Source organism: Labeo rohita, chromosome 14 (genome assembly GCF_022985175.1).
Source record: "Labeo rohita strain BAU-BD-2019 chromosome 14, IGBB_LRoh.1.0, whole genome shotgun sequence".
NCBI lineage: Eukaryota > Metazoa > Chordata > Actinopteri > Cypriniformes > Cyprinidae > Labeo > Labeo rohita.
This window is the reverse complement of record NC_066882.1, coordinates 27,596,956-27,620,213: the sequence shown is the minus strand read 5'-3', so window position 1 is coordinate 27,620,213 and position 23,258 is coordinate 27,596,956. Positions and strand designations below refer to the sequence as shown.

The following is a 23,258-nucleotide window of genomic DNA, read 5'->3' as shown; positions in this document are numbered from 1 at the left end:
TAAAAAGTATAGAAATTTGTATTTTTTGAGTTCGCTAGATAAGACCCTTATTCCTCGGCAGGGATCGTGTAGAGCCCAGGGTTCGTACAAGGTGCTTAAAATGCTTGAAGTATTTGAATTGGAGTTTTTGAAATTTAAGCCCTGGAAAACCCTTGAAAACAGCAATATTCCTGAAGACGTACTTGAAAAATGCTTGAATTATTGAAAGACAATGTATCTATGAAATAAGATTTAATATTGTCAGTTAGCACATATTTTTTTATGCAATTCAAAAAACAGACCTTTTTAGCTTATTTTAGTTATTGTCAGAAAACAACGTAGCTAAGCAAGTAGTAGTACTGACAGTGTCATGTAAACATGGCTGAAGACTCGGAAAGAATAACAGATGAACTGAATTAACTGAGTCATTTATGCTGGAACTGCTCTGATTGATTCAGACTCATGACTTCAATCATTCATTTCAAGGGATTAACTAGAAAATTTCGACATCGCTTGTAACGGTTTTAAAAAGCACATTGTGCCGCAAAATTATTCACAGTTTCAAAGTGCTCCAATCAGATTGCGTATCATGAATCATTTGTTTTAGATGGGGACTTCAAATTGCATATTGTGAATCATTTGATTCAGATCGGGACGCGTATCGTGAATTGTTTGATTTAGATCGCACTGTGTTTATGAATCATTTTGCGAATTGAATGATCAAAATGATTTGATCAAATTATACACGATTTGAAGTCCAGATCTAAATCAAATGATTCGCGATCCGTGGTCTGTGCTCCAAGTCCTGATCTGAATTGATGGTTCAAAAATCATCATTCAGATCGGGACTTCAGAGCGTGGATCGTGAATCATTTAATTTAGATCGGAAATTTGTAGCGGGTTCATAAATCTTTGCTTTTGATCGTAACTTCGGGGCAGATCGTGAATCATTTGTTTCAGATCAGGATTTTGGAGAATCTTTTTTTTTTTTCAGAATTTTTTCTTAGTGTTTTTCTTAGTTTCTCAGTAGAAAACATCAAACCATTAAGGCTTTACAGTTATTAAAACAAAAAGAAAAAAGAAAGAAAGTATACACAAATACAAATTCCTTAAAGGAGTCATCGGATTTTAAGTTCACTTTTTCATGTTGTTTGAACATTAATGTGTGTTGGCAGTGTATGTACAAATCTACCCTATAATGATAAAAATCCATGCAGTGGTTTTTAATGAATCTGTAAAAATAATATCCCCTTTTTCAAATCGAGCCGTTCTCAGATGCCTGTCGGTGTGCCGTCACACCCACAGAGGCCGCTCCCACGATAGTTGATTGACATGAGCTCTTACCTTAGACCAGCTGTCACAGTCCAGTAACTTTCCATGTTTCGATGCTGAAGCAGGGACGTAAGTTACGTAAGGACGTTTAGCAGCTAAACGGCTAAAAGTAAACAAGATCGTCTCTCCACAGAGAGAAGAGAGGGGCGGGGTGAGCAGAGCTCATTTGCATTTAAAGGAACAACCCCTTAGAATGAGATGATTTTTGCAGAGATGATTTTGCCAAGGTAAAAAGGGTGTTGTTTTACACAACCATTGAGAATTTTTAATCAAAGTATATTAGAGACTTTTCATTAAGACCCTAAAGAATCATATCAACTTGTGGAAAATGGGCATCCGATGACCCCTTTAAGAAAATTAACCGTGGCTTTACCATAGTAAAAATGTAGCATACTTTGTAATATTTTAGTGATAATACTTTGCAAGTGCTTCTGTTTATTTTTATTAGTATATTTTTATCTATTTCACTTCTTTTTTTGAATTTGAATTAGACATTATTCGATAAGTGAGATCTCTGACTGAAGTCCTTGAAATCAAAAAAGTAGTGCTTGAAAAGTCTTTGAAAGTCCTGGAATTTAATTTAAGAGAGCCTTTTGAAGCTGCATTGAAACTGCAGTTTGGACCTTCAACCCGTTGGCTCCCATTGTAATGTTTTTATAAGCGAATGAACTACAGTCCCATGAAATGCAGAAAATGCTGTAATTAATAAAAACAATGGTTTAGCAGTGGAACTGCCTCAATTACATTATTCTCAGTGATTTATGAGAGCGAGCTGCCGTTGACAAGCATTTATGAAGTGGATTTGTGTGGTAGGATGAACATATTTTGTTGGTCTTCAGTTTATGCCTGAAAATGTTGGTGGTCTTAGATTAGTAATTGTTGAGGAGCCTAAAACAGCACAGTTTGAGGTCCTAAGTCCCATGTGTTCATGACTTTATTAATACACATCATCTGTGTTACATCAGCTGTGGTTACATTAAAATCATTCATTCGTTGATTTTTCTTTTTCCCCTTAAAACAGATTCTCTGTGTATTTCATCAGGATGTCGTCAGTCCTCATATAAAGGGATTGATGTCAAGAGTCTGGATGATTATATATTTATACGCAGTTCTGTTATCATACAACCATTTCATTCAGCTAAATGTTACTGACTAGTAATTGACATTCTGTCATCATGTTCTTAACACTCAATCTACATTTATTTGCAAGAAAGGTCTTGTTATCAGTAAAATAAAAGCATCTGTTTGATGTCTTTTATGAGTGGTTATAAAACCTACAACTTGTCTCTGTTTTACAGTTGCAGCAGTTGCAAAAAGATTTTTCAAACTGAGCTGTAAAGCCAGGAATCAAGTGACTGATAATACACACCGTTGTCTTTTTCTGTTTATGAGTCACTTTATTTTAAGAGTCGTTCCAATGTAACTAACCTTGGCATTCGGTGTCTGTGTGTATCCTTGAGCCAAATCCAGTATTGAGTTCATCATTTGGCGTGAGGAGTCGTGCAATAAGAGCGAATTCCCTGAACTTCACAGTTAACGCTCACACTAAAAATATTCAAGATGTGTAACGTATGTGATTTATGTCTCTCCGCAGGCATCAGGCCTCCCATAATGAACGGCCCCATGCACCCTCGTCCTCTGGTGGCGCTGCTGGATGGCCGGGACTGTACGGTGGAGATGCCCATCTTGAAGGACGTGGCCACCGTGGCCTTCTGTGACGCCCAGTCCACCCAGGAGATCCACGAGAAGGTAACTAGCACTTAACTTCACTTGCTGTTTTGGTACGGTTGCACTATTCGCTTTTGAATTTTGAATGAATGTTCTAAATTCAGAACAAAGCCAAAAATGTTCAAATGTAACAATCTTCATCTTTCAAATGTTTCTTTTCCGTTGGCGTAACCAAGACTGTGTGGGCAGAGAGAAAAAACATAAACCAATAATATCCCAGCCTCCTTTTTCGCCAATCCAATCCAGATGGATAAAACAAACTCCTGCTTATTAATTCCCACTATTTCACTAAGGAATATGTCAAGTCAGAATTAAAATGCATTGTGAATGCAGTTCATGTGTTTCAGATTTATTACGACTGTGTGGAGTGGTATTTTTTCATCACTGGTTCGTGCAGATTAATATATCATGTAATATATGTTAGAGTATGGTTCTGCAATACATCATAGATCCCACTGGCTCGACGTGATGGAGCCTCTTTGGCTTTGTTACATGGAAAAAGCACTTCATCTCATGGGCTAAAAAAGTAGATTGCACAATGGGGTAATATTTATGAGGCTGTGAGCGTTTTTGCCAGAAATGAGTAGAATGATTCATTAGATGAATTCACTGGGTAGCGTGATGAAATCTTACAGCCATCCTTCCCGCTGTACTACATGTGATTTATTTATTTCGGTCTCAATCTCACTCGCTTGCAGCTATTGATCAATCATTTTCTTTAGCATTTGTTAAAGCTAGATGGGCGGAATCAGATCTGTCATGTCGTGGTGTTTCATTGTGAAAGAACTCATTGCTCTTCGTCAGTCGTTAAGAATAATGTGTTTCTCAGCAATGAACTTTATCTGACTCTAGTGTCAGAAATAAACTTTTAGAATGTGATTTATAATGACATTTAGAATATTACTACATCTCTCTCTCTATTTATCTATTAAATTATTATATATTAAATATATTCAACTATTATAAAAACTATTATTACTACAAACTAATAACTACTGTTATTAAAAACTATTTAAAAAACTGTTATATATTAAATATATTCAACTGTTATAAACTAATATTATTATTAATACTATTACTAAGAACTAATAACTATTATTAATAAAAACTATTTTAAAAACTGTTATATATTAAATATATTCAGATAGAAAAGTTTTGTTTTTTTTTTTTTTTTTTTTTTTAATCAATAAAATTATATATTGATTTATATTATATTTTCTTCTGAGGAAAAACTATCATTATATCATATACAAACAGAAACTTAAAGGTCTTCACAGCAACCCATCAAAATAAAAGTTTAACTTGAAGAAAGTGTGACAGAAATATATTACTTAATGTAATGATAGTACTACTACTTATTAAAGTTATTATTAAAACATTATTTTTAAGGAATATTTACCAGAATACAATGTTTACCAGAATTTATTTATCAGAAAAATAAATAAATAAATAATAAAATCAATTACAGATGCATTTTAGCACTGTGCAGCGATTAATTGCGATTAATCACATCCAGAATAAGTTTTTGTTTACATAATATATGTGTGTACTGTGTGTATTTATTATGTATATGTAAATGCACACACATATTATTATTATTATTATAAATAAATACAAATATTCATGTATATATTTAAGAAATATTTACAAGCATATGAATATTTTTATATAATTTGTATTATAAGTAAATACAAATATTTTGTACATAAATAGCATATTTCTCTTAAAATATATGTTAATTTATGTGTATTTATTTATGTAAATATTTAAGAAATATTTACCTTTTTATATAATTTATATTATAAATAAATACAAATATTTTGTACATAAATAACAGGTTTCTTTAAAATATATACATTAATTTGTGTGTATTTATTCATGTATATATTTAAGAAATATTTACAAGCATATGTATTTTTGAAAATTTTTATATAATTTATATTATAAATAAATACAAATATTTTGTACATAAATAATATTTATCTTAAATATATATGTTAATTTGTGTGTATTTATTTATGCATATATTTAAGAAATATTGACAAGCATATGTATTTATTAACTTTTTTATATAATTTATTTTGTACATAACCTATTTCTCTTAAAATATGCATTAATTTGTGTGTATTTATTCATATATATATTTAAAAAATATTTACCTTTTTATATAATTTATATTATAAATAAATACAAATATTTTGTACATAAATAACAGGTTTCTTTAAAATATATACATTAATTTGTGTGTATTTATTCATGTATATATTTAAGAAATATTTACAAGCATATGTATTTTAGAAAAAAAAAAATATAATTTATATTATAAATAAATACAAATATCTTGTACATAAATAACATATTTCTCTTAAATATATACATTCATTTATGTGTACTGATATATACATAATAATTACACACAGTACAAACACATATATATTAGGCAAACTCAAACTTTTATTTTATATGTGAATAATCGCGATTAATCGTTTGACAGCCCTAATAAAAACAGAAATTTCTGTACATAAAATATATATAAAATAAAAGGTAGTTAACAGTTGAATACTTTGTAATCTTGCGTAGACAATTACTATTTCACTTAGAAGAAATACATCCTGGTATTATTCGCTTGCAGTATGCCAAATCTCAAGGATACAATAAAAACTGCTGATTTTGGCCAGCAGTGAGGAAAAAAAGCACTAATGACCCATACAGGTGTATGTGGATTAAATACAACTGGCTGGAAAAAGAGCAAATGCCTCATTCATACAGAGGGGAAAGCTGATTTGTAGCTGTCAGTATTATTAAGAGTAACTGTTTTCTCTTTGACCGTACCCATGAACCTAAATGAAACTCATTTGCTCCATTCATTCAGCCGGCTACACGCGAAAGGCCAGCCATCGCAGACTACCATAAATCACTCACTCTCAACACAATTTGCTTAATTCCATGTCATATAAATATTTACTGGCTCTCATTGCATTCGTGCTTATTCAGACGTTTACTGTGGCCGGGGCCCGCACATTTTTTCTGCTGATTTGTCGATTGCTCTTGGCGTGTTTTGTGTGGTTCTGGGTGGCTGCCAGGTTGATTCTCAAAGAACACTCCCCAGGCCTGCACAGACAGATGGCACTCCCTTTCTGCCCCTTCCCACAAACCTACAAAGAGCCTCCTTATTTGACTGCTTTAACCGGCCGCTGTTGAATGGACTGAAACTATAAAGTCTCCTCGCACGGAGAAAAGAGCTTCTGATAAGATAGAAAATCAATTGTCTGTCTGGGAGGGAAATTATTAGCGGATGATAAAGCGACATGAAAGCGGTCTATTAAAAAACGGCTGTAAAAATCTCTGTTGCAGCTCATAAACAACGCTGATTGCTTAATGCGGTGATTCTTCTTGATGGGTGTCAAACCAAATGATGTTTTTCATCATCAACCAGAGTTATAATGTGATAGATCTGTTTATGTTGTGTGTTACTCCAGAACTTGATAGTTTATTAGATTATGTCAAGTGTTTTCAAGTAAACTGATTAATCACAAACTCTTTGTTACACAGTGACGTTTTTGTTTTCGGTCATCGGCAGCTAAACTAAACATGTTGGGTCATATTAACTCCGAACCAAAGAGTTTTTCTCTACCTCAGGCTTTTCTAAACAGATTTACAATGTAAAAACAAGATCCCTGAAGCGCATAATTAGCTCTTGACAATGAAACACATCCCCACATTCTCATTACCAGGGTTATTATCACTGAAATAAAATATAAAGAAACATTTCAGCTTGTTTCCAAGGTGACACCAGTTTTAGTAAATTAACTACAACTACAAACTGTCTTAAAAATATAAAACAACAACTATATAGACATTTTTACTGAACAAAAACTCATAACAAATGTCTAAAAGTCTAAACAATATATAAAATAATTAAATAATATGAAAATAAAATCTAATTCAAAACATTAACACAAATTAAAACAATATCATCAGTGATACTAAAATAATAATAATTTCCATAGTTTTAAAAATGTAACAAATTAAATTCAGCACCACAAATACCACAATGATGTTTAAAAAAATCAACAAATTAAATATATTGTTGTTTTAGAACTTTACAACAGGTGTTAAAATAAAATACTAACAACATTTATAAAACTAAATAATAATATAATATAAAAATAACAGTGTTTTCCCTAGGATTCTGGTTTGGGGGGTGGGGGTATCAACGGTACGGTGCGGTACTTTTTTCGGTAACATTTACTTTACTCTTTACTCTCTGTACATTTATTTCAGTGAAAAAATAAGCCCAAAAATCTCAGTTTCTCATTTTGAACAATAAGGCCCCACAATCGCCACCCCCCTAATATAATGGCAATATAATAATATTGCCTAATATAATATAATATAATAATTTTTGGAGTGGAATATAACCTGGGCATGTTTGACAGAGTGATCTTTAAATGACAGTTGAATGATCTTCATGTCTGAGTGTGATTTTGTAGGACTGGGATTGAGCCCAAGCCAGTTTTTAAAATGAATGAAATCTTTGAAATCTTGTAATGAACTCAATTCATCTGGTTTAATGTCCAACCATATAAGGGGATAGTAGTATCTTGAGTCTTGAAAATAATTTCATTGCATAGCTGAATCTTCTTGATCAGGGTGAAATTGGCTCAAGCCTGCAATGCTGTGCACTCACGAAAACTTCAAAATCTTAAATATTTTTATTTTTAAATATTGTTTTTAATTAATATACACTACCAGTCAGAAGTTTTTGAACAGCAAGATTAATGTTTTTAAAGAAGTCTCTTCTGCTCACCAAGGCTGCATTTATATATTTATATATTAAAGTACAGCAAAAACAGTACAATTTTGGAATATTTTTACTATTAAATATAACTGTTTTCTATTTGAATATATTTTAAAATGTAATTTATTCCTGTGATTTCAAAGCTGAATTATCAGCATCATTACTCCAGTCACATGATCCTTCAGAAATCATTTTAATATTCTGATTTGCTGTTCAAAAAACATTTATTATTATTATTATTATTATTATGTTAAAAAAACAGTATTTTTCAGGTTTCTTTGATGAATAGAAAGTTCAGGAGAACAGCATTTATCTGAAATAGAAATCTTTTGTAACATTATAAATGTCTTTATCATCACTTTTGATCAATTTAAAGTATCCTTGCTAAATAAAAGTATTAATTTCTATAATAAAAAAATATACTGACTCCAAGCATTTGAATGGTATAATGTTTAACCCTTTAACTGTTGCCGTCCCCTCTGTGGGACGACTAAGTTTACTTCACTATATTACAAATAAATTCTAATCTAATCATGACAAACTATACATCGTTGGAAAGGTCTAAGACTCCTAAATATATATTTTACCGTATTTTTGTGTTACAAATTATGTAGGAAAAGTAATAGATTAATATATGTCAAGAGTGCAACTTAAAAAAAATCTGACCTTTGTCACAGAAGACTTTCTTTGTCACCTTTTTCCCTATCACGGTTTAGAAATCATAAGAAATGACATATCACTTCAAAATTTAAAATCTCAAAAGTCATCCTTTGAAAGGCATTTTAAAATCAGACATTGCATTACCATGGAAAATGTCAATTAAAATCATATTACAAAATGTTTTCATTCATGAATTATAAAAATTTAAGCTTGGATTTTTATGTGTCTGTGTTCAAAAATGGGGAGTGACGGTTAAAAGGATAAGTTACAAAAGCTTTTTATTTCAGATAAATGCTGATCTTTGGCTCTTTCTATTCATCAAAGAATCCTGAAAAAATGTACTCAATTGTCTTAAGTATTGATAATGATAAAAATGTTTCTTGAACAGCAAATCACCATATTCTAATGATTTCTGAAGGATCATGTGACACTGAAGACTGGAGTAATGATGCTGAAAATTCAGCTTTGATCACAGGAATAAATTACATTTTAAAATGTATTCAAATAGAAAACAGTTATTTTAAATAGTAAAAAATATTTCACAATTTTACAGTGCAGGAATGGTGAGCAGAAGAGACTTGCAGACTGGTAGTGTATAATAAAGAAAGTAATGACACATAACGTGTAGGAAAAACGTGTATATATAGTAGCCACAAAACGGGAAATCATTAGCATGACTTATTAATTTATTCTCTCGTTTTAGTTGAATTGTTACCACAAATTAAGAATTTGTTACCTTGTTTAGAAAATCTAGGGTATTTTGTACCAATTTGTTCTCTAAAACAAGGGAACAAATATTTAAAGGGATAGTTCACCCAAAAATGAAACTTCTGTGATTATTACTCACCCTTATGTTGGTCCAAACCCGTAAGACCTTTTTTCAAAGTCGTTATTTTTGTTTTCTTTGCGCACAGAAAGTATTCTCTTATCTTCACAAAATTACGGTTGAACCACTGGTGTCACATGGACTATTTTAACTATTTGAACAAAGGTCTTACAGGTTTGGAACGACATGAGGGTGAGTAATTAATGTCAGAATTTTTATTTTTGGGTGAACTGTCCCTTTAAGTCATGGCCTGTGATAAATATATTTTGTGTTTTATGTCATGTGCTTGGCTCTGGGATTTTTGACTCACTGTACTTGAGAGTTGTTATACTTGTGACCATCTTCTTTGCACAGACTGACCGTAGTTTTGTGTCCACTCTCTCAGGTATTAAATGAAGCAGTGGGTGCTCTCATGTACCACACCATCACCCTGATGAGGGAGGACCTGGAAAAGTTCAAAGCACTTCGTATAATTGTCCGCATTGGGAGCGGCTTTGATAATATCGACATAAAGTCTGCTGGAGACTTAGGTAATGGTTGAGAAGGTTTTCCATTACATCCCACACGATGCACAACAGTATATGTTTGCTGCATGAAGAGCCTGACCTAAACCTTTCCACACCCGCAGGAATAGCAGTCTGCAACATGCCAGCAGCTTCAGTAGAGGAGACCGCAGACTCCACCATGTGTCACATCCTAAACCTGTACCGACGCACCACCTGGCTGCACCAGGCTCTCCGGGAGGGCACGCGGGTCCAGAGCGTGGAACAAATACGGGAGGTCGCGTCTGGGGCCGCCCGGATCAGAGGAGAGACGCTGGGGATCATTGGCCTAGGTGTGTTGTCTCGCATGTGGCGCTTTTGACTCTTGACATGATGTTTGATTCACTTCGCTGTGTATTCTGGTCAACGAACACCCACTTAGACAGAACGAGATCCTCGGAATGAGATATAAAGTAGCCAGCTGCTGTTTGTTTTGTTTTTATGTGTTGTTTAGGGGTGAGTAAATCTGAATACACTGCTGCAGGCAGGGAAAAAAATGTAATTATGGAGCCACCATAAAGATAACAGGAAACTAATGTGTGTAGACTATTTGATCTTCATTTCTGTCCATCCAAAAGTCATTTTTTTCACAGAGCAAGAATAGTGAAGTATACAGTTTCTCATTTCAGCACTTACCGATAAGGGTCTTTATTTGTTTATTTTAAAATCATACTTAAAATGTTTATTTTCTTTAAAATAATTTACTTTACAAAGAAAATTGTATATATACACTACCAGTCAAAAGTTTTTGGACAGTAAGATTTTTTTATGTTTTTAAAGAAGTCTCTTTTGCTCACCAAGCCTGCATTTATTTGTTCCAAAGTACAGAAAAAATTGTAAAAATTAGATTTTTTTTTACTATTTAATATAACTGTTTTCTATTTGAATATATTTTAAAATGTAATTTATTCCTGTGATTTCAAAGCTGAATTTTTAGCATCATTACTCCAGTCACATGATCCTTCAGAAATCATTCTAATATTCTGATTTGCTGCTCAAGTATTATTATTCAAGTATTAGTATTATAATTATGTTGAAATATACATCTTTTGTAACATTATAAATGTCTTTATCATCACTTTTGATCAATTTAAAGTATCCTTGCTAAATAAAAGTATTAACAATTTTTTTTTTTTTTTTTTTTTTTTTTTTCAAAAAAACTGACTCCAGGCTTTTGAATGGTACAGCGTATGATGCTACAAAAGCATTTTATTTCAGATAAATGCTGATCTTTGGATCTTTCTATTCATTATAGAATCCTGAAAAAAATGTACTCAGTTGTTTTAAATATTGATAATAATATTGACAATAATATTAAATGTTTCTTGAACAGCAAATCAGCATATTACATTGATTTCTGAAGGATCATGTGAAACAAGACAGGAGTAATGAAGCTGAAAATTTACATTTAAATAGTTAAAATATTTCACCATTTTACTGTTTTTGCTGTACTTCGGATCAAATAAATGCAGTCTTGGTGAGCAGAAGAGTCTTCTTTAAAAAAAAAACATTAAAATCTTGTAGTGTATGTAAAAAAAACTGGTAATGTAATACACAGGTTCCAAAATATTTACTTATAAAATATATATGCTTAAAATATTAAGCATCACAACTGATAATAATTAATTTCAATACTGATAAAATTTCTAAAGGATCATTTGACAAGACTGGAGTACTGAAATTCAGTTTTGAATCATGGGAATAAATTACATTTTTAAAATGAATTCAAATAGAAAACATTATTTTAAATGATACTAATATTTTACAGTATTACTGTTTTTACTGTGTATTTTATGCAGTCTCGGTGAGCAGAAGAGTTTTATTTCTAAAATAAAATCTTACCTACCCCAAACTTTTAAAGAGTAATACATAAAATAAGCTCAATGAAATCCTAAACACTTTTTGCTGAAATTCAAAGTAGCTCACAGAGGCTCATAAGGACTATCAGGCCGATACATTTTAAATACAATTTTCTACTGTTTTTTCTTTATCTATGTTGGCAGACTGCAGGAAAAGTAGCTCTTTTTGAATGAAACCTGTTTTGTTGTAATGTTGTCAATTTGCCATGTCTGTCATTGCCATGACAGCAACAGGCATTATACTGAATTACTGTAATACAAAAAAATAATTCATTCCTTTTATTCATGGCTTATGTCTCCTCTCAGGGCGTGTTGGACAGGCAGTGGCACTCAGGGCCAAAGCATTCGGCTTTAACGTGATCTTCTACGACCCGTACCTGTCTGACGGGATGGAGCGAGCCCTGGGGCTGCAGAGAGTCAACACCCTACAGGACCTGCTCTTCCACAGCGACTGCGTCACGTTACACTGCAGCCTCAATGAGCACAACCACCATCTCATCAACGACTTCACCATCAAACAGGTGTCGCCTACAGCCGTTCACAAGCACAAGAGCACCAATGCGCTGGTGCCACATTTGTGTGTCATCAATATTCTGTGTTGATCGTAGATGCGGCAGGGCGCCTTCCTAGTGAACACGGCGCGTGGTGGTCTGGTGGATGAGAAGGCTTTGGCCCAGGCTCTGAAAGAGGGCAGAATACGGGGAGCGGCCCTGGACGTCCATGAGACAGAGCCCTTCAGGTGATTAACAACCACAATTGATGACGAAAAGTCATGTTGTTTTGACATTTGGATGGATTGCTTGCTCCAAACCCCATTTCTGTTCCACACCCTGCCTCTGCAGGTCTTTTTGTGTTGTTATTTGGCTTCAAACCCCACAAAACATGCATCTGTTTGCTACAAATGCATTACAAGGGATGCAAAGAATGTGAGCTGTTTCCTGAAGGCAGTTTTAAAGAAAACAAGCAGCAATAAGAAATTAAGGCATAAATAGTCTGTTCACTTTTGTGAAAGTCAATGTTATTTTAGTGTGTGTCTGTGTATATATATATATATAGTTTTTTAATACTATACACATATTTTCATTATAGTTTTTTTTTTTTTTTCATTTTGGTCACACTTTACAATATGGTACATTAGTTAACATGAACTAAGAATGAACAATACTTCTACAGCATTTATTAATGTTAATTTCAGCATTTACTAATGCATTATTAAAATCACAAGTTGTGTTTGTTAACATTAGTTAATGCACTGTGAACTAACATTAACAATGAACAATGAAAAACTATTTTTGACTAACATTACCAAAGTTTAAGCACTGTAATAAATACACTGTTCATTGTTTGTTCATGTTAGTTAATACATTAACAAATGACACCTTGTTGTAAAGTGTTACCAATATTTTTAGATATTTTTTCATTTTTGTTGTGATTTTAAATTAATTTTTAAGTATTTTTATGTGCTTTTGTCTTTTTTATTATATTTAAATACTAAAAAATACTATTTAGCTTTAGTTTATTTTTCATTTCGATTTGTTTTAGTTGTTTAATTTTTATTTACAGTTTATTTTACAATTTCGGCTTATTTTAGTTAATTGCCAAGGCAATATTTCGTCGTTTATTTCGTTACAGTTACATCTAGTATTTATATTTTATTTCCACTTTATTTCAATTAGCAAAAATGTTTTAGTTTTAGTTTCAGATAAGTTACAGAAGCCAGTATTAATTATGATCTTTACTGTATATAATGAAATATAATGAAATGAAATTAGACACAGAATTGCTCATATGCTCATATTTTATGAGAAAAAGAATCAGAATAATCAAGAAATTGAAACAGAAATCGATAACAAAAGTTGACAGTTATTATTGAAACATTATTTCTGAAACAGACATACAGGGGATTTAAATGTTTGTTTTTTTATTATTTATTTATTTATTTTTAGATTTTTTTATTTTTTGCCTTTATTGTGATAGGACAGATCATTAGCTGACAGGAAGCAAAGTGGGAGAGAGAGAAGGGGGCGGGATCGGGAAAGGTCCTTCATTATTAAGTACTTCATTACTTTTCATTACATTACTTGTTTGTTACTTTTACATGGTTTATAGAAAAAAAACTATTTTATACTCACACAAGTTATAACATTAGGGCTGTCAAGCGATTAAAATTACATGACATGCCAATTAATGAATCTGATTAATCACAAAAAGTAATTATTGTGTTAAATGAGACATTATCATTATTTTGTTAATTAGTGTAATGTTAAATAGTAATGTGGAAGAAATGCAAGAAACATTTTGAGTCAACATGAAAAGAAGGAATATTAATATATGATAAATATGATACAAACTAAAACCGTTATTCATTCAGTTGATTGTTTCAAACAGCTGATTTGTTCAGAAATTAATCAAGTGACTGTTTTTATGAATGGCTCACTGAATCATTGGCTCAGTTGATTCATTTAAAATGATGGATTCATCCAGTAATGAAACTGCTGTGTAATGCACAACAGTTTCGCTTTGGCTTTGTTTGGAACTATTTTAGTTGGGAAATTGCACAAAGGCAGATAAACAGTGTTTGAAATGTAACAATGTTAATTTCTTGTTTGTTGTACTGTTGTATGAAATCATATCACATTTGCAATCACCCAGATATTCTGATAAAAATGGTACTCTTGCTCATGTGTGAAAATGCTAAACTATATCATATGATATAAATATAAAAGAAAAACCCATATTGTTAATTTTTTGCCCTAATATGTTACATTTTAGGGGCATTTAAAGGAGAAGTCCACTTCCAGAACTACAATTCACAAATAATTTACTCACCCCCTTGTCATCCAAGATGTTCATGTCTTTCTTTCTTCAGTTGTAAAGAAATTATGGTTTTTGAGGAAAACATTTCAGGATTTTTCTTCATATAATGGACTTCAATTGTGCCCCCGATTTTGAACTTCCAAAATGTAGTTTAAATGCAGCTTCAAAAGGCTCTAAACGATCCCAGCTGAGGAAGAACGGTCTTATCTTTCGGAAAATAAAAATGTGTATACTTTTTAAGAACAAAAGCTGTGTGTAGCACAGGTTCTGGCATGCGCGTCCACAACGCTACGTACTATTGAATCATGTCAAAAGGTCACGCGGAACTACAGACCTAGTGTTTACAAAGCGAACACGCAAAGACTAAGAAAGTGTAAGTAAGTCAAACGCTGTTTACAAACAAAAAGGTACAACGATGTTGGACGATTCTGAAGTTGTAGGAGAAAATAACATGGAGTTTTTGACATACTCTACCATTTTTAGCCGGAGTACACAGACACTGAACTTAAACGTGATTCGTAGTAGTGATGGGAAGTTCGGATCATTTTACCGACTCTGATCTTTGAGTCTCGTTCAGCAAAATGAACAAATCTTTTTTCAAGTCATTTCGTTAATTTGAGCAAAATCAGCGTCACATGACAGCCCCATAAGATGAACGAACGACTCCAAAAACCCGAAGACTCGAAATAGGTGAACTAATTCCAGTACAGAATTTAATAGGATGTTGCGCATGCGTGACTGAACGAATCACTTCCCGAGACGACTCGTTCTTTGCGAGTCACTTTAAAGATTTGCTCAAAATGAACGAATCATTCAAGAACAACCCGTGGACGCACATCCCAGAGCCTGTGCTACGCGAGCTTTTGTGCTTAAAAAGTATACAAATTTTTATAAAAAAAAAAAAAAGGCCAATCGTTTCGCTAGATAAGACCCTTCTTCCTCGACTAAATTTTGGAAGTTCAAAATCAGGGCACCAATCAAGTCCATTATATGGAGAAAAATCCTGAAATGCTTTCCTCAAAAACCATAATTTCTTTACAACTGAAGACAGAAAGACATGAACATCTTGGATGACAAGGGGGTGAGTAAATTATTTGTAAATTGTTGTTCTGGAAGTGGACTTCTCCTTTAACTGCATCCTAATAGACTACATCGTGCAGTCAGTCATCCTGCATCACGTTCAGAATGCATTAAATGCATTAATTTTAATCTGTTGTCAAGCAGAATTTAAAAATTGCAATTTCCAGGGCTAGAAAAGTCATAGAAACATATTTAAAAATTCTCAGTTCTAAAAAATGTCATTGTTTTAATTTTGCTGTCTAGAAAATGATTTTTCCTCATCCAGTAATCACAAAGAACTGAAAAGTTCATAAAAATGTATTGGTCACCTTGTGAAATGCCCTTACACTGAAGTCACTCAATGAGTGCATCAGACCCTTATACAGCTGTTTTTGTGTCAGTTTCAGCCAAGGTCCTCTTAAAGACGCACCCAACCTGATCTGCACTCCTCACGCGGCGTGGTACAGCGAGCAGGCCTCCATTGAGATGCGCGAGGAGGCCGCACGGGAGATCCGTCGAGCTATTACCGGTACGTCGCCACATGACGCTATCAGTAGCACTCTTTACTGCCTCAGAGCTGGCATTTGTCAAATGATTTGAGAGCGCTGGGTGCCTGACCTCTTTCATCAGCCGAGGGAAAACCTCGTTCTTTAATTGCAGCTCTGCAGGCTTGATGTGCCGTGATCAATGACTCAGGGTTTGCTGTAATGAAGCTGTTTTCCTCCTCCAGGTCGCATTCCAGACAGCCTGAAGAACTGCGTCAACAAAGAGTTCCTCACACAGACCACGCATTGGGCCGGCATGGACCCTGCTGTTGTTCATCCAGAACTCAATGGAGCCTACAGGTACAGCAAACTACTGACAAATCCATATTCATATAGGTGATGGCTGTTGTTTTGTGTTTGCACAGATATTTTTACCAGAACTACCAAACTGGCCATATAAGAATAATTTTACCATAGTTCAAATCAATACTTTGTTTATGTTCCTGGTCTTATTGCATGTTATTAGAAAATTCTTCTCATCTTTCTTCAATAATGTCAACTTGTAAACCGCCTCTGAAAAGCCTATGCCACGTGTGGGGGAAATAATTAGTGATTGATTGATATGGGTTTATTGCCCATTATGATATCTAGAGCAGAACAGGAGCCAATATTAATTATGATAGGGACTGTATATAATAAAATTTAATGACAGCAGATGAGATGAGGCACAGAGAATACAATTCTGAATAATAATAAAGAAATTGAAAACAGAAATTCATGTGTACTGACAAAGTTAGTAATTTTTGAAACAGACATAAAGGGCTTTTTTTTGCAGTTTTGCATTTTTCTGGATAGGACAGTGGAGATATGACAGGAAGCAAGTGGGAGAGAGAGATAGGGGTGGGATCAGGAAAGGTCCACAAGGCAAGATTCGAACTCGGGACGCCCTAAGCGCAACAGCGCCATGTGTCGGTGTGCTGCTCACAAGGCTATCAGCACCAACACATAGAGGGCATTTAAAGGGATCCCTCTTTTTTATTTATTTATTTTTTCTATAATTTAAAGTGAATTTCTGTGACCTTTCCAATCTTTATGATTACTAGATAAGAATTTTGGAAATAGTTTTGATTCAGACTGATTCACTAATGAATCATTCAGACTCACATACTCACAGAATCATATAATTAGTATGACTATATCACCGTTATATATGTTGTATAACTATAATGTATATTCATTACTTTTACATGGTTTTCTAGAAAAAAAATTATATTTGAAAATTTAAAAATTCACTGATATTTTCCTTTTTTTTCATGCCATGATAAAATCACTATGACACAGCTTATAACACATCTTATAAAAGACACAAATTTAAAAATAAATAAATAAATAAAATAATGTATTTATTTATTAAAATAATTAATTATAAAATGTTATTATAAAACATTATATTATTAGAATATAATATATATATAATGTAGTAATAATAATCAAAATTATTATTAATAATAATAATAATACACAATCCTATAGTCTGGGTTAAGTAATATGGTTCATTAGCTTAACTGTAGGATGTTTACAGTTAGTGTGCGAGTTGTTATATTAATATAAACATTCAGAAGTTTGCAGTAAGATTTTTTCATATTTATGTTTTTGAAAGACATCTCTTATGCTCACCAAGTCTACATTTATTTAATCCAAAATACCATAAAAAAACACTGAAATTGTGAAATATTATAACTGTAACTGTTTAAAAATAACTGTTGTCTTTTTAATATATTTTAAAATAAAATTTTATCCTGTGATGGCCTAGCTTACCCCTTTTTTTAATTTGAAGTGAATTTCTGTGACCTTTCCTATTGTATATGGTTACTGAGTAAGTATTTTTGAAATAAGATTCAGACTAATGATCCAAAAGCAGAATAAATAAGCTTTCCATTGATGTATGGTTTGTTAGGATAGAACAATATTTGGCCGAGATATAACTATTTCAATATATAGAATCTGAGGGTGCAAGAAAATAAAAATATTGAGAAAATCGCCTTTAAAGTTGTCCAAATTAAGTTCATAAAAATGCATATTACTAATCAAAAATTAAGTTTTGATATATTTACAGTAGGTATTTTACAAAATATCTTCATGGAATATGATGTTTACTTAATATCCTAATGATGTTTGGCATAAAAGAAAAATCAATAATGCTTTTTTGGCTATTGCAACAATAAACCCCAGCGACTTAAGACTGATTTTGTGGTCCAGGGTCACATATAAATTTTTGTAACATTATACTTATCTTTACTGTCACTGTTGATCAATTTAATGCATGCTTGCTGAATAAAAAATGAGATTGTGGAATATGATGCATCACATTATATATGTGGTACTTAACCACGTGGTATTTAACCTTGACTCATCCAATCAGATTGCAGAGCTGGAAGTAACTCGTTAGTAAGATCTTTTTAATCCACCATTTTGCAGTAAGATTTTAGTTTAATAGAGACTAGCTGAGCTGCAGGTGTTGCTGACACTGCTGTTTAATTTTCTTCCCTTTCCTCAGGTACCCCGCCAGCGTAGTGAGCCTGGCTTCAGGGGGTCTGCCTCCGCCAGTGGAGGGCATCATGCCAAGCACCGTGCCCATAACCCACAGCCTGCCCACCGTGGCCCACCCTCCGCACGCCCCGTCGCCGGGCCAAACCGGCAAACCCGAACCCGATAGAGAGCAGCATCCCAACGAACAGTTGTAGCCCCCTCTTCGCAGGCTCTCCGTACCACTATAGAACTCTCCTGGTCCTTCTTTACCCCAAAGAAGAGGAGCGGAAACAGGCTCCCGGGCTCAGAACCAGCCACTAAAAACAACCACGACTCCGAAGTAGCCAACTCTTTGACTGAAGGTGGTGGACTGCGCTCTTTGAAGTATCTAGTGGGAAAAAAACAACAACGAGAAAAAAGAGAAAATCTTGTGGATTTCCAACTTCTCCCTGATGCAAAATCCTGCTGTTTTAGATTGTAGTCTGTCCAAGTGCAGTGGGCGATCTTTTATCTGTTATTTTGTCTGTCTAATGGGTTTCATTGTTAAAACAACAGTAGCTATTACATGAATGTAACCTGTTTGTGTACAGTTTTTAGGACATGATCAATGGTTTGTTGATGAGAAAAAAAAACCTGAAACAGCATTAAGGGAGGCATCTTACCACCTTGTTATAGATACGATAACAAAAAGCATACTAGTTTCGCTCGTTTGATTTTAAAAGCCCCGAAAGAGGCGGGATTTGCACACCCTCTCAGGAAAATTTATTTTCCCCCCTCCCTTCCTTTTAAATTAAACCACATAGTGCATTGTTTTTTGTACCCATTTGTCTTTTGTAGTCAAAATTCAGTACAGTACTTTAAAGAACTACACTCAGTATGTTTTTATTTTTGGAGCATGTATTACTTTATGTGTTAAAGGTTCAAAAGAAAACAGTAAACGTTCACGTTTTGAACAGAAAGAAAAAAAAAAAACAAACAAAACAAATTTGTCTTGTGCAAAGCTGGCGTAATGCTTGCCTGTTTGTGTGTGACTTGATTGTACCGTGTTTTTCGAGGATGCCGGGATAGTTGCAGCTCTCCATCGCCTACATAGTTTCCTTCCTGGTAAAGTGGTAGGCTAGCAATATACATACTATATATACTATGAGATATTAATATTTTTTGTTAAACAGAATCCAAAAAGAAATGTTTGTGACTGTATGCATTTGTATGAATTATTTTAAATGAAATAAAAGTCTGAGTTAAACGACACAGCGGCCTTTCTGTGAGATTCTCTCGTGTTGATGTCATGCCAGGACAACAGAAGAAGCGCAGGTTCAGTTCAGGTTTCCTTTGTATTTGAACCCATTTCAGGATATAAACACAATCACTGCGAGCGCCCTCTTGTGGACGTCACTTCTGTAATATGCAGATCAAAAGGTACCAACCAGGCATCATGCTGAAAATACTTCATACAGGGGAATTGGGATTTTACCTCAAAGCTGTGATCTAGCTCGCTCTGACGAATTAGTATTAAAGGGTTTGTTCACCCAAATTTCCTCACCCTCATGTTGTTCAAAACCCATGGGAGAAGCTTTGAAGAACGACTTGAATAAAAAAACAAGTAAAAAAAAACAAAAAAACAATTAGGGCTGTCAAATCGATTAATCGTGATTAATTGCATCCAAATTAAAAGTTTGTGTTTAAATAATATATGTGTGTGTGTACTGTGTACATTTATATGTGTATATGTAAATATATATAATGTTATGCAAACACAAACTTTTATTTTGGATGCAATTAATCACGATTAATCATTTTGACGGTAGAATGTCACGTGATTTCATCTCGGAATTATGGCATGGTGTGAATGCAGCATTATGCCAAACTTTTTCAATCACTTCATCTGCATAAACTCTGCCCAAGTTTTAACTGGCGTTCAGATCATTGTTGCCAAATCCATGATTTTACAGCGGAACTGGGCTTTTTTAACACTGTTGCCGCGGGTTGTTTTTTATGTCCATGGGTTAATGCAACCCCTGTAACGTAATATTTAGTCCTTGAAATGCAAATTTTACCAGAGGAACCCCAGCAAAAAACGTGTATTTCACCCCACAGAACATGATTTTTACCAGGGGACCAAAGGGTTTTGAAAGGACTGGGCTAATTTTGAGTAACCTGGCAACCCTGATTCAGATCTGCCTCCATTCAATCAACAACCTCTGCATAGAACCAATTCCTGCCCTATTTGATAGATTGTACGATCATCCGTTCAGGGTTGCCAGGTCACGAGAAAACCTGGCCAACTGATACTCAAAACTAGTCCAATCACATTTTGAGGAGGGTCCCCTATTAAAAACTGCAGTTCTCTGGGTAAAATACACATTTTTGGTGGGGTTTCACCTGGTAAAATTCGCATCCCAAGGGGATAAATATCACGTTACTGGGGTCACTTCAACCCGTGGACATGAAAAACAATCCTGTGGCAACAGTGTTAAAGTAGCCCAGTTCCGCTGGAAAACTGCAGACTTGGCAACACTGCATCTGTTTCACTAAAATATGAAAGTAAATCGATGCATCGCGATTCATAGGTTGATTATGAGATTTTTTCAAATCCATTGTCTTTCTCTCTGGAATCGATTCTAAATTTAGCGCATGCGCTGGAAATCTAATCTAGTTATAACCACACATTCAATTGCTCACGAGAGACCCTGCTGAAAAAAACTGCTAAATGGCTATGGCTGGTTTTAGAGGGGTTTGGCCACTTCCTTAGCTGGTCAGGATGGGAGACCAGCCTACCAGCTTAGGCTGGTTTTAGCTGTTTTTTTTTTTTTTTTTTTTTCAGCAGGGGAGTCATGTATGAATGCCTTTATAACACGAAAATAATGTAAACAGTATGCAATGTAATGTAAATAGCCCACTGTGAACTCCCTTGTAATTCGCTTCAACCTATTCAAACTTTAGGAAAGATTATTTACATTTCAAGTGTGTGTAAGGAATTGGAAGCAAGCAGAGTGCAGCTGTTTCTAAAGCATGCAGTGCTATATGCTGAAAATAGCTCAAACTAGTTGCAACAGAGAATTGCGACACGTTCGGAGAATCTGAATCATTTCTCTATTAGTGATGCATCGATTTATTTTCACAGTATTAGAAGAAAGATCTGTCGCTACTTCCATTTCAAGGAGAAGTTCACTCTCAGAATGAAAATTTCCTGGTAATTTACCCCCACGTCATCCAAGATATTTCTTTCTTCAGTCGAAAAAAAAATTAAGGTTTTTGAGGAAAACATTCCAGGACTTTTCTCCATAGAGTGGACCTTTATGGAGGCCAATGGGTTGAAGGTCCAAACTGCAGTTTTGCAGATGGAAGTACCGACCCAGTGTTTACAAAGCAAACAAAGTCTAATGCCCATTACAAAAAAAGGTAAAACAACGATTTTGAAGTTGGAGGAGAAAATTAGTGCAACGTGATTACATGATGCACATGCACAGCTAGTGAGCTAGTGCAAGATGAGCATTTGTGGCTAAAAAGTATATAAATTTGGATTTTTTTGAAGAAAATGACATTTCACTAGATTAGACCCTTACTCCTCGGCTGGGATCGTGTTGAGCCCTTTGTAGCTGCACTGAAACTGCAATTTGGACCTTCAACCCATTGGCCTCCATTAAGGTCCACTCTATTGGAGAAAAGTCCTGGAATGTTTTCCTCAAAAAACGTAATTTCTTCGCGACTTAAGAAATAAAGACATTAACATCTTGGATGACACTGGGGTGAGTACATCATCTTCTTTAAGTTCACAGAAAGTGTTCTTCTCATTAAAGAAGTAGTTCACTTCCAGAACAACAATTCACATATAATGTACTCACTCCCTTGTCATCCAAGATGTTCATGTCTTTCTTTCTTAAGTTGTAAAGAAATTATGTTTTTTGAGGAAAATATTTCAGGAATTTTCTCTCCATATAGTGGACTTCTATGGTGCCCGCAAGTTTGAACTTCCAAAATGCAGTTTCAATGCAGCTTCAAAGGGCTCTAAACCAGGGGTGTCAAACTCAGTTCCTGGAGGGCCACAGCCCTGCAGAGTTTTGTTCCAACCTTGCTCCAACACACATACTATGCAGTTTTCAATTAAGCCTAAAGGACTTGATTAGTTGGATCAGGTGTGTTTAATTAGGGTTGCATCTAAACTCTGCAGGGCTGCGGCCCTCCAGGACCAGAGTTTGATACCCCTGCTCTAAACGATCCCAGCTGAGGAAGAAAGGTCTTATCCAGCAAAACGATCAATCATTTTCTAAAAAAAATAAAAATGTATATACTTTTTAACCTCAAATGCTCGTCAGTTCAGTACAGTTAGGCTGGGCTGAAAAACACCCATCTCATTTTTCCTCCTTCAAAACTTCAAAATCACCCTACATTGCTGCAGAAGTACTGACCCAGTGTTTACAAAGTTAACGTGCATAGAAGGTCAAACGCCCTTTCCGAAAAAAGGTAAAACAGCGATGTAGGACGATTTTGAAGTTGACCGGGACTGTACAGAGTACATATGCGCAAATGCAGAGCTAGATAAGCATTTGTTGAAAGTAAACAAGTTTATTTTTTTTTTTAGAAAATGACAGATCGTTTCGCTAGATTAGACCCTCGGCTGAGATCATTTAGAGACGTCTG

At 34.1% G+C, this 23,258-nt stretch overlaps 1 protein-coding gene across 3 annotated transcripts in view; it reads left to right on the top strand.

Moving 5' to 3' along the window:
- The window catches only part of LOC127175938 (C-terminal binding protein 1), a 30,392-nt gene extending 10,524 nt beyond the window's left edge, over window positions 1-19,868 (top strand). For all 3 annotated transcript variants that reach the window (XM_051127280.1, XM_051127279.1, XM_051127278.1), the window contains exons 2-9: window positions 2,906-3,060; window positions 9,712-9,856; window positions 9,955-10,161; window positions 12,034-12,248; window positions 12,336-12,466; window positions 16,005-16,132; window positions 16,334-16,448; window positions 18,646-19,868. In XM_051127280.1, the coding sequence (XP_050983237.1) occupies window positions 2,906-3,060; window positions 9,712-9,856; window positions 9,955-10,161; window positions 12,034-12,248; window positions 12,336-12,466; window positions 16,005-16,132; window positions 16,334-16,448; window positions 18,646-18,832 (1,283 nt within the window). In that variant the 3' untranslated portion in view covers window positions 18,833-19,868. The remainder of the gene's footprint in view (window positions 1-2,905; window positions 3,061-9,711; window positions 9,857-9,954; window positions 10,162-12,033; window positions 12,249-12,335; window positions 12,467-16,004; window positions 16,133-16,333; window positions 16,449-18,645) is intronic.
- Window positions 19,869-23,258: the final 3,390 nt, after the last annotated feature.